Source organism: Marmota flaviventris, chromosome 17 (genome assembly GCF_047511675.1).
Source record: "Marmota flaviventris isolate mMarFla1 chromosome 17, mMarFla1.hap1, whole genome shotgun sequence".
NCBI lineage: Eukaryota > Metazoa > Chordata > Mammalia > Rodentia > Sciuridae > Marmota > Marmota flaviventris.
In genome coordinates this window covers 62920184-62932748 of record NC_092514.1, presented here as the reverse complement: position 1 = coordinate 62932748, position 12565 = coordinate 62920184, and the positions used below count along the sequence as shown (strand labels likewise).

The following is a 12565-nucleotide window of genomic DNA, read 5'->3' as shown; positions in this document are numbered from 1 at the left end:
GGAGGAGGGTTGGAGGGGCAGAGGGGAAGGGAAGCGGGCAGCGTGGGAGGGGAAGGGGAGGAGGCGTTGGGGCTGGGGACCAGGCTGCAGAGAAAGCGTCAGGAGGCAGAGAAGGGGGAGGAGGATCCGCGCGGTCAAGGAGGACCCTAGGCGTGCGTTCTTTTTCTCCCGGTTTCCTAATCTCTCCCCGCCGCGCCTTCCCTCTCTTTTCTGTCCCGGCCTGGAGCCCCAGACGCTGCGTCACAACTCCCCAACTGGCGCGGGCGGGGAAGCAACTGCAAAACTTTCCGCAAACTTCACCGCGTGGCAGGACCTGGGCTGCGAAGCCCGGCCAGCCGAGGGCGGGGGCGAGTGGCTGACCCAGGTGGCTAGACCAGGCCGCCAGCACCCACTCCATCCCGGCCACACCAAGCCGCCAGCACCCCCTCCATCCCGCCTCCTTCTGCCAAAATTTCTAGCAGCCAAGCATCCGCTGCTTCTTTGCCTAGGAGGACCCCTCCCCCGGTCTGGAGAAGGGGCGGAGCCCTGGGTCCCGCCACCGGGGTGAAGAATGGGGGAGGGGAAGTCAGGGCCCCAGTTAAGTCCGAAAGCCAACAGTTATTGCCCGTCCTGTTTTAGCATTTAGGTGACCCCTGTGTTATATAGAAATGTAGCGCCTTTGCTGGTTGGAGCCGCATCCAGAAACCTGGAGAAAATCTGTCCACTTGATGTCCCAAAAGACCGGCATCACTCCCACCAACTGGCCGGTAGCAAAGGACCAAATGGAAATTTCATAAACTGGGAAGACAATCCAGTTATTCAGTATTACGCAACAGGCCGCTGCAGCGCAGAGCACTGGATTGGGAGTCAGGGGCTGGAGGCCAGCCCCAGGTCTACTCATATTCCCTGAGCAACCCTAGAAAAATCGCCAGTGATCCCTGGGCTAAGAACAGGACTGAGACATTTGGATGGAGATCCTAAATGCAAAGGAGACTCACGTTCTCCCACTCCAAGTAATCAAATAAATACACTATGAAACTGTAATATAAATTTTATTGTTTTCCTGGGCTGTCCACCGTGGTACTTTTTTGGAACAAACAAGTTGGGCTTTTCTTTTTTTCTCCAGCCTCGGGTAATCTTCCCCATCACTTAGCTCCTCCCATCTGTGCCAGCTGATTTTCTTGGCAAATAATCAGTTCAGTGATTGCATGCCCCCAAAGCTGCACCCACCAAAGCCCCCTACGGTGTCTTGGAAAGGATCCACTAGCTACACTCTGGCCCTGAAAGACAGTGGGCAGGCACACCAAAAAACCCTTGTCATTCCATGGCTACACGGCTAGCTTGGGCAGCCCTGTCAAGGCCAGGTGGCCTTCTGGAAACTGCTTCTTCAATGCCCCTTGGGATGTGTCTTCTTGGTGTGGCATGTCCTGTGACCCCCAGGGCCCTGCACGCAAATGGCTGTGCTGGGGCTGCCTCCAAGATCCTCCTCTTGGTCTTTCCTCTACCAGCCCTGTATCTGCAAGAGATTTGAGGATTTGCCATCTTCAGCTGAGCCACCCTCTCCCTGTCTGAAGAGCGCAAACTCAGGATATTTCTGGAATGGGGCTGGATCCCCGCTTCTTGACCAGCCTGAATAGGTTTTGGCATTCGCCCACTGACAGGGCAGAAGCCAACTCCCTGACATCACCGGACTGTGATGTGGCTCCAGAGAATCCAAGACTTGCCAGCACACGGTCCACTATGTGTCCAGCAAGAGGTGGGCTTGTTCCTGTCCCCCACAGTCACTGAGCGTGTGCTGCTCCCCTGTGCCAGCTGCCGGGAGACACAGATGGGCAGGCACAGCCACAGCCCTATCAGCTCCATTTGGTAAGGAAAAGTAGATGAAATTTTTGCCATATTCCAGGCAGAGAAGATTCTGCTCAAGGGCTGAGAAGCATGAACGAACACTGCATGGGCCAGGACAGAGGTCAGTTCAAGCCACTGAGGCCCTGTTCCAGTCTCTGCGGAAGGGGGCACTTCCTGTTCCAGCGCACCAGCGTTCCTCACTGCTCATCATCTATCTGAGCACAGGACTCCTGCCACCATCTGCCTTTGATCTTGAGCTCGCAAGGCAGAGCAGGGCCACATCTGGGCAATTCTGTGGAGAATCCAGCCCAGTTCCCTACTTCTTAAAGCTCCTAGGAAGGCTTGGTTGTCAACAGAACATGGCCACAGTTTGCAGGAGCCTTGTGTGTTGTGAGAGCTGGGGATTTCGAGGAACCCAGCACCCAGACCCTTATCTGTTTTCAAGAAAGGCTAGAATCCTCTGTGCCCATGCCCCCCACCCCCACCCCTACTCCCATGAAAGCTCAGCTGAATGCTCTTTACTGAGGGCTTATGAGGTACCAGGCATCAGGCCAGATGCTTGGGTCTTAGTGAGGTTTCTGACTGGTTGCAGGGGATTTTTGCCAAGATGATACTTGCTATAGTGGAATCAATACTGAGAAATGGCTTTCCACAGGCCCTGGGGCGAGCGGGCAGGGTGGTGTGTCTGTGATTTCATTAAGTTTAGTAAAAGGAGTGCAGACTTGGAGTCAGACCCAAGTTAAGAATCTGAGTTCCATTTACCCACCTTGTGACAATTACTTTAGCTCTTTACTGTTAGCAAGTTACTTCAGCTCTTTCCAAGCTCATAATTCTTATTTGTAAATGGGCAACCTTGTTTTCTGCCTTCCTTTGCAATTTGGACATCAGGGCACTTCCCTTCAAATCCTGTCCCTTCATCTAGCCTGCCTCTCCCTGCCCCCTCCCCACTGCCTTTGAGATGTGCATGGGTCAGATTTATCAGGATTAGGACACTGGGTGTCCCAAGAACAATACAACCTCCCCTCACTGTCCCAACATCTCACGTGTTTAACTGTGGGCAAAAATGGTATCTTGAAGTGTAAATGAATCCAGGCAGAAGCATCTTCATGCTCACTGTGCCTTGCTAAACAAAACAAAACAAAAACCTCACATTCACAAACAGGTCAAGTTGGGGCAGTGAAGTCCAGACCACACTGAGTTCCTGTTCTGCCATTCACTTAGCCACACAGCCTTGAACAAGTCACTTCCCTTCTGAGCCTCAGGAACCTCTGAGGAATGCATTTGGGTATGGGTACTCACTGTGCTTAGTAGGTTCCTTGGCATGAGTGTCCTCTTTTCTGGTTCTGGGGCTTAGCAGCTTCTGCCACTGGAGGGCACCCGGGAGAGCAGAGCACCCTTCCAGGCCAGGCCTACAACACAAGCTGAGGAAAAGGGAGCACAAGTAGGGAGGAAGAAGGCAGCTGGGTGGTCAGGCAGGGTGGGAGGCTGTGAAGACAGACTTGGCAGCTCCTGCCTGAGGCAAGTAGAGAAAGGGGTATGACCCTTTCTACCAGCTCCCTGGCTATGGTATCACAAATGAAAGCCCATGGGGCTCTACTCAGGCAAGCCACGGGCTCCACCGGAAGGCGGCAGAGTCAGGATTCACATGGCCCCAAATATCCAAGTTTGGCTCTGCCTGCTCCAGGTTGTGCAGCCTTGGGAAAGTCTGTTTCCCCCACCTCCACATCACTGTGGAGTTTTGTGGTTGGTCTGTCTTCTCTTGACTGGACTACCCCATTATGGCCACAAATCGAACTTGAGAAGAAAACTCTGCCCACTCTCCTTAGATCCCACCCTTTTCCCTCTTATGGGTGACACCTAGAAGGGCTTCTCCATCTCAGGAGGGCCTCTGAATGTAGTCCACTCACTTTCAACACAAGGCCTGTATTTGAAGAACACACTTTTAAAGTGACTCCCAACTCTGGCTTTTTTCCCCCAGGGGCTGCAGATGCTTATCTCACAGTGCCTTCCAGGAAAAAGGGGGTCTAGGAGTCCAGACTCTGATTCCCAAGAACATGGGTCATGAAATCCCACTTAGAGGAGCCACAGGAATGTTGTCAGCTGTCAGCAGGGCCCTGGAGTTAAGCTCAGATCAAGAGGGCTCAAGGACTGGGAGCCCAGGCTTCAGCAGGGGCCACAAAACCAATGTCTCTTAGATAATCACTGGCTCTGGTTTCTGCTTGGGAGCAAGAGGGGCAAAGTTGGCCTGAGGCACTATAGCAAGGAACGGAGGGGACCACAGAGTTGAGCGAAGAATGAGCTACAGTAGAGTGGGATATAGTCCCAGAATTTTCTATTGCCCTATCCAGTGAGTGCGAGTGGAGGTGAAGGACACTATATCACTCTGCTCTGTAAGGGCCTCTCCAATCTGGAGCTGCAGTGCCTCTGGAGCCTGTTCCTGTGCTGGGGATGGGGCTGAGCCAGGAGTCTGGGCTTCCTTTGGCCACAGCTCTGGCTGGGCTGGTAACTTCTGTACCTCCTTCCTTCTTTCAGATGCTGTCCTTGCTGCTGCCTGTCCCCTGCCTCCATCTCTCCAGCTCAGGAAGGACGGATGGGATGGGATTTGCTCAAGACTCAGTACTTGTACCTCTGAAGCAAGACTGGGCCCAGCAACAGTGGCCCAGAGGATATAAAAGCAAAGGGTGGTTTTGCAGGAATAGAGCCAGACTTCCCTAGGCCTCTGGCAGAGTAGAGCCCTGGACCAAAAAAGGAGCCAGGTGGCTGCATCCAGCTGACCCACCATCCCCAACCCAGCCCAAGAGGCTGGCCAAACTTTTCCCAGCCCCCAGTGGAACAGCAAATAGTAGATGGGGCACCTTGGAAACTCTGCAATGTTTTCCAGCTTTCTAGAGGGTGGTGACCAGCATAAATGTCATAGTGCATTGCATGTGAGTGAAGTTCTATTCTGTGGAATATGTACTGGGTGGAGATGTAAAGTATATCATGGAGTTGCTGCCATTCAACAAATCTGAAGAACACTGCTATTGAGGACCAGCCACCTTTTCCCCCAGCTATTCCTGCTGAGTCCCTGTCCAAAGCACTGCATCTAACACACCACCCCATTTCCTTGTGTCACCTCCAGGGTCCCTCACTCACCCACAGAGGGCTCTACTTGCCCTTCACAGATACTTCAGCAGGCCATACTGCCTGGAGTCCTTCAGCCAGGCCCAAGGCTCACTGTAACCATAGGATGGCAGATGAGGCTTGGGCAACCTTGACCTATTCCTGCTTATCCAATCAGGACGCTTAGGAGCAGAAGATATATTTTCTACAGGCAGGGCAGGATTGTGCCTTCCTAACTATAGACTACAGAAGCAGATGATCTTGGGGAACTTTCAGCACTAACGTTCTATGAAGCCACACCCCCATTTTCTCATCTAAATTCACTTACAGCCTGCACTGCAGGGACAGGGATACTGTCCAGACTGGCTGGTCCTAAAAGTAGACTTCCAACGGCTCTAGCCAGGAGGGAGAGGAGAGACCAGTGACAGGATTAGGGCAAAATATGATTGGATTAGGATTGGCCTAATTAGGGCAGAACTAGAACTTTGCTGGCAATCCAAGAGCCACCTTCATTCACAGCCATCTCTCCCCAAAGATTGCACTCAAGAGAATCCACTTGACAAAATTTTCAACCTGCAGTCCCCTTCCCAGTCACTGCAGCTCTACCCACTGACTGTCACCAATCCCCCTGGGCCCGTTTCCTGGTTGTAAAATCAGTGAGATACTTCTACCTTGCCTATGCCTAGGCTAAGAAGCAACAGAGCTAAGAAATTTCTCTGCAAAGCAGAAGGCTGAATCCCTTTCCTTTGCCCCTCCTCAAGCTTAAGTTGCTTGAGTTGTACAGGAGGCCACCATTGCTGGCTTCTCCATGAGGCTAACAGGGCTGAGATTTGCAGAGTCCTCTGGCTGGACACTTCCCACCACACCCAGGAGGCCTGACCCAGGGCCAATGGGGTGGGGCCAAGTCAGCCAGCCAGCTGCCCTTGGACCCTCACACCATGGGGTCTCCTGCCCAGAGCCTCACTCACACACACATCCTTCACTGACTCTAGCCAGACTTGGGCCCCTGCTGGGCTCCTCCAGCACAATAGCACTCTTGTATTCCCTGCCCCCAAGAGGTCTCAGACCTGCTCCCAGGCAGGCCTGTTTTCCCAGCCTCTGGCAGGTTCCTCCAACCCACCCACAAAGCTCACTAGCAGCCACTTCCTCTTCATCTCTCCTATCCTCCCTGCAAGCTCTCCATTACTCTCTCCTCCCGACTCCTCCAAAGAACTTGGGCAGGCCAGCCCCAGGTTCTCCTTACACACAGGACACCCCCCCACCTCCAGGCTGCCGCTTAGGTTCAGAAGCAGTTAGATCCCAATACTGAGTTATTGTGTATTTTAAGAGAAGGCCCAGGGTAAGAATCTTTGCACAAAGGAGGGAATGGTTCTTGAGTGTATTGTCAGATGCCTGTATGAGAGGCTCTCAATGTTGGTCCCCACCATGACAGCCAATATCTGACAACAAAGGGTCTCATCTCTGACTTCCAAATGGGTGAGTTCAGAAGAGGCCTGAGGGCTGGGGGTGTAATTCAGTAGTAGAGCACTTGCCTAGCATGCTAAAGGGCATGGATTTGGTTAAAAAAGAATTTGGGGTCTGGTGACCCCACCTAGACCATCCCTAGATGTGTTCCCAAAAGTGAGCCTGCATTATCATCACTGGAGGTGACACCAGAAAGCTAAGCCCCATAACTAGCTGTCACAGTGTTTGCCTGTGAGTGAAGTTCTATTCTGTGGAATATGTACTGGGTGGAGATGTGAAGTGTGAGGCTGGCAGGGCCTCTAGTTTCTCATCAGTGGGTGGGGTGGGGGCCTGAGACTGCACTTCTAACAAGCTTCCTGGTAGAGCTGATGCTGCTGGTCATTCTGAGAACCACTTACCTAAAGGATACTTCTCCCAGACTCAGCCTGAAGCAGTCTTGGAGCTAGGTTAAGAGGAGACCCACTAACCTAGGAAGAGATTCATGTTGGATCTCAAGTTGGAGGAGCCATTTCTGGAAGTCTGAATTACCTATCCCAGGTCAAAGTATCATCTGACACACTGGTGGGTAGGAGGTTCTGAACCTCAAAAACCCATGAACCTGGGGGGTTCCAGGATTAACTAACTCTTGCACTTGGTCGTGTGTATGTGTGTACGTGTGTGTTTTAAATACGGGAGATTGAACCCAGAGGCACTTAACCACTGAGCAACATCCTGGCCTCTTCTAATATTTTATTTTAAGACAAGGTCTTACTAAGTTGCTGAGGCTGGGCTTGAACTTGCGATCCTCTTTAGATCACATTTTTCCCCCCCCTCTTATGTGCCAGGCTCTTTTACCTATCTTATCATTACTCCTTACTCTGCTCCAGAGTGAGGAGATATCCCTCAAGTTTGCAGAGGTGGGATCTGAACCCAAACAATAATTTTAAAGTTCAGACTCTTAACCTTTGAGTGATTCTATCTTAAGGAAGGAAAAGAGATGGCTTGGGCAATGTGAGTGATGAAGTAAGGGAGGGCAGGAAAGATGCTCAGAAAGAAAACACTAAGATGGGCCCAGCTAGTTGTAAACTTTGCCTTCTTGGAAGAAGTCAATGCTTGCTTCTAGCTCTAGGATTCTAAGAGATAACTATGTTTAAAGAGCGCTATTTTCTCAGTTAAGAAATGTAAGAGCTCCTTCATGGCTAATCTTAGCTGGAAGAAAGACTAGACAGCAGGAGGGGGACACACCTCCAAAAGACAGCTGGTATGCCAGGACAGCCACAGAAGTGGGGTGCATGCAGCTCTTCTGGGGATTCCCCTCTCAATGCTGTCCATCCCCCAATGGAAGGGCCCAAATTCCTCCCCTCGTTCTCCCACACTTCATCTCTTCCTGGGTAGGCCTGGGTGCCCACTCCTGGATCTGAGCCACTAGCTGGCCCATCCCTATCCTGTTCACTGCTGGATCCCACCATACAAGCCTAGTTCTTAGTACATTGGAGGCACAAAATGTGTCACATGAATCAATACATTCCCACTGTGCCTACAATGTCCAAGGGGCTCTGCTCTGCTGCCTGCCAGGAACCCCTCATCTAACACCCTTGATGGTAAGGGCTTTGTTTGGAAGTTGGAGAAATAGAGGAAAATCAAGAGGCTAGGAAATTTTCTCCTTAAAACTTTAATATCCTTCCTCTCCTTACCCCCAACTGGGAAAGGCCAAAACAGTCTAGTTGGGTTTAATTACAAATTAATAAACATTTTTGTATCACCGTGTAAAGTGAATCAACATTGTGGGAATAGGGGTTATCCTCAGAGAAGGTGAAACCCACTGCAACAAAGTCTGTCATGGAGAACCCCACTTAGTGATTTCACTGGCTCCTTCCAAGACCAGGAAAGGTAAGTGCTCTGTGTGCTCTTCGGGGCTGGCCCACACAGTGGAAAAGATGTCTTGCTCTGACTTGGCAAAGCCCAACTAGGCCCTACACCCAGTCAAAGCAAGGGGAGATGGTGCCTTCTTCAGAATGCTGAGCTTCACTGATCAGCCCATGAGATAAAAGGAGACAAGAAATTAGAGAAAAGGCATAAAGATGAACTTTTTATTTTAACTTTAAAAATTGAAAAACTAAATTGCAGCCAGGCACAGTGGTGCATACCTGTAATCCCAGAGGCTCAGGAGGATCGTGAGTTCAAGATCAGCCTTGGCAATTTCGTGAGGCCCTAAGCAACTCAGCAAGAACCTGTCTCTAAATAAAATACTAAAAAGGGCTGGAGATATGGCTCAGTGGTTAAGTGCCCCTGGTACCAAAAACAAACAAACAAACAAAAATAAAACTGCAAGATCACTATAAAGAGGAAAGGGGAAAAAGCACAGAACTAAACTGTTTTTAGTTGGTTTAATATGGTCTCAACTTCATTTGTCTCTTCATCTCTTCATATGTGAAGACCACTCTGTTCAATCAACCTGCTGCTCTCTGCTTAGCAGCTTGAAGGCAGTGGTTAAAAAAAAAAAAAAAAAAAAAAGGGCAGGGCTCAGTGGCACAAAAGAAAATCAAAGAGAAAAGCACACACACACACACACACAGGCATGTGTGTATAAATATCAACATTTTATTTCAATAAAATAGTTTTTAAAAAGCTGAGGGAACACCAAGGCCTCTGGGGATGACTTCTTTCCTTCTGCGTTCCATATAACACCTACCCATTCAGTTTGGAATGTTCCACCTTCTCTTAAGATGGCTTGATACTGAGGAAAGTGGGGCAGGTCCACAAAACAGACAACAGTCCTAGAAAACATGTCATCAGTGACATTTTTCACGTGTAAAAGAAACTCTAGAATCATGAGCAATTTGAGAGCTCTGCCCTTCCTGACTCCCTTCCTGCCCAGAAAACAAGCAGGCCTGAATGCTACGTCTTTAAATACTTCTGGCTGAGCCCTCTTGCCACATCTGTCAGTAACATTCCAAGCTGGCTACCACATGTTCAGGCTCTGGACTCCTTCCCTCTCCTGCCGAGGGCTCTTCTGTTTCAAGGGCACTGTGGGGCCACATGTCTCCCATTTCAGCTCCATCTTCAGTTAATCACATGTCTCAGAATCAACCAAATGTTTTTAAAAATTAGTTCCAAAAGAACATTCATAGTTGAAATACCTATTTTCCTTGAGCTGATTTTTTTAAAAAAATTTCACTTAATATATCTATTAAAGTGAGTTAGACAAAGTGTGTGTGTACATGCACACATAGACACACACACCAGCACACACCCACCAAATTTAGAATACTGGGAGAAGGTTGTTTCCTGCCAAAAGATCTAACAGAAGAAAGCTTATGTGCCGATCAAGTTTTAATAATGTGGTAACAAGAAATGTACACCATTTAGCAAGCACACAAAGACTGTGGGTAGGAACTACTAATCCCTTGAGTTTTTGGCTTTCCAGCCTGTTTTCTGCCTACCTTTGGAACAGTTTCGATAGTTACTACATTCAGAGAATCCAGGAGGACTGCATGGACAGATGAACCTTTATTTTAAAAATATAGCACTTCAAATAAATTAAAAGGGACAACCGTCAAGTGTTCAAATTGTGAAGAAATAGTTGAAAACCTAGAGACTCCAAGCTGCAGTCTTCTAACCTCATTCTTTGTCCAATGGCAAAAACCCGCGCATCTCAGTACTCCCACTCCCTTCTTTCCCAACTGAGACGAGAGAAGCAATTGCAAGCAGGAGACCAGACGGAAGAGAAAGCTGCATCTGACTGGAATGAACATTGCCACGTACTTGCTAATACGGGTTTCACTTTATGACCAAATGTATCCTTTCAAAAATAAAAAAGGGGGAGGGAAGCTGCATGTTTTTTAAAAATTGAAATTATTTAGGGATAAAACACTAACTCTAGTGCCTTTAACGGGCAATAGCAACTTTTTTCCTCCGAAGTCAAACACCATCCCCAGCTGAGCCTTTGTGCTACAAGCTTTTCAGGAGATGTTACCTAAACTTTATTAAAAGAAAAGAACAAGTTTAAATATAGACACTGGACTAGCCCAGTCTGTATTTTCAAGTCCACATTCTTCATCTGAAGCATTGCATCAGGGACCCCCCTGAGTCTGCATATTTTCAAGTTCACAGTACATGGAACCAGTTTTTCTTTTTAATTTTTTCCTCACTCAGAGCAGCCACACACAGTGGCCGTTGACGCCAGAACCTTGGGCGGGGCCTTTTCCTATGAGGCCTGGCCAGAGCTGCCCAAGGTTTCTCCTCAATGAGAATCGATGCTGTCATGCTCTATGGATGGGAAAAAAGCAAGAAAATAAAAGCACCTGGTACAGGTTTCATGAGATCCATTCGGATTCGCTAAGTTCCAAACCCGCTGCTGAATGCTGTTTGTCCACTCTGTGTGTTAACAGTTTGTGGCATTGGAGTCGGTCTCAATTTGAAGAACTGTTATTGGACGCCCCAGAGGTTGATGCAATAGCAGCTCCAGCAGGGCTACTTGTGGAGACCGACTTTCGGATATGAGGCAGCAAGTAGGGGTCACAGGCCAGCTGCTGAACATCGATGCGGTCCTCCTTTCGGTAGGCCAAGCATCGCCGGATAAAAGCCTGCAAAGGAAAGTTTCTTGTAGAAGGTTGTAGCAGACAATCCCAGCACCCCGGAGGGAACTAGAGGCTCTGGAACTACTGCCAGGGCCCGAAGCAGATATCTCATAAAGAGAAGGGGCTTAAGGCCTTTCCTGGAAGCCATCAGGCAGACCCAGGGAAGATAAGGAAAGGGCACCCCTCTGTTGCAATATTCTCCACTCCCTCCTGCTACAGAAGGGCCTCTATAAGTACTCCTGCCTGTAAAGCACTAGACCAACCAAAAAGTGTTGGTTTGGATGGGAAAAGTCTAACTTCACAGTCTTGCATCAACAAACCACAGTCTCATGTGAATTTCCAAGGAAGTGGAAATTCTAAGCTTATACTACCACCAATGCAGTGAAAAGAGATTGACAATGATTGACAACACAATATGTGCATGTGCGGCTGGAGTGTACTGGGCACTGAACCTAGGGGTGTTCTACTACCGAGCAACATGCCCAGTGGCTCTGAAATGCTTTCCCGACATACCCTATCTTCCCGTGAAAGGTCATTAAGCAAATGATGAGGCACTATCTAAGCATTATAGGGAAAACTGAATAGGACTATATCTCCAAAGGTACTACAGACACAAAAACAGTGAGGGAGTTTGACAAGGAATTCGAATTTATTACCAACATGGCGGTTTTCTTTCTACTAGGTATGAAAGGCTATGTAGTCTTACTTCTATAATTCTTATCATTGACCTATATACCATTATTTTCCTCTTGCTTTCTTCCTATTATTCAACTAGACAGTTCTATTTACTCAGTTTTATAATGCAACTATTTTAAATAAATGAATCATTTTGAAAAGTCTAAAGCATCATTATCACCAAAAGCCTATACTTTACAGTAGGGTGAAAATGATGTGCCAATGTAGGGTCACCAATAATAACAAATGTACTACTCTGATGTCTGATGTTGATATGGGAGGTTCTAGGGGAGGGGCAGGTAGTATATGTGTACTATGTATTTTCTGCTCAATTCTGCTGGGAACCTAACACTGCCCAAAAAACCTAAGTTTATTTACAACAAAATGTGTAATGCAAAATAAATGATTTTCTATTTTTTCCAAGTTTAATTAACAAAAGTACAATGCCACCAGGTGCAGTGGTGCAGACCTGTAATTGTAGCAACCCAGAGGCTGAGGCAGGAGGATCAAAAGTTGGAGGCCAGCCTTAGTGACTTAGCAAGACCCTGTCTCAAAAAAAAAGAAACATAGAGGGCAGCCTGGGGATGTAGTGCAATGGTAAAGCATCCCTGGGTTCTATCCACAGTACCAACCCGCCCCCCAAAAAAACCCAAGAAAAACAAAAATCACACAATGCCAAATTTGGGCTTTCAAAAAATCAAAGATACTTACTTACTTGATTGAAGATTTGGAAGATAAAAACAAATTCACAGAAATGAATATAACAACACTTGGTCTTTTAAAGAGAACCTTTCTGCTGGATGCAGTAGCACACAGTTATAATCCCAGTTTACGTGGGAAGCTGAGGCAAGAAGAGAAGACCACAAATTCCAGGCTAGCCTCAGCAATTTAATGAGACCCTGATTCAAAATGAAAAGGGCTGGGCATGTTGCTTAGTAGTA

General features: G+C 48.2%; 1 protein-coding gene across 1 annotated transcript in view; it reads right to left on the bottom strand.

Moving 5' to 3' along the window:
• Positions 1-8431: 8431 nt before the first annotated feature.
• The window catches only part of LOC139702290 (serine/threonine-protein kinase tousled-like 2), a 33772-nt gene continuing 29638 nt past the window's right edge, over positions 8432-12565 (bottom strand). The window contains exon 11 of the mRNA XM_071603042.1: positions 8432-10955. Coding sequence (XP_071459143.1) covers positions 10782-10955 — 174 coding nt within the window. The 3' untranslated portion in view covers positions 8432-10781. The remainder of the gene's footprint in view (positions 10956-12565) is intronic.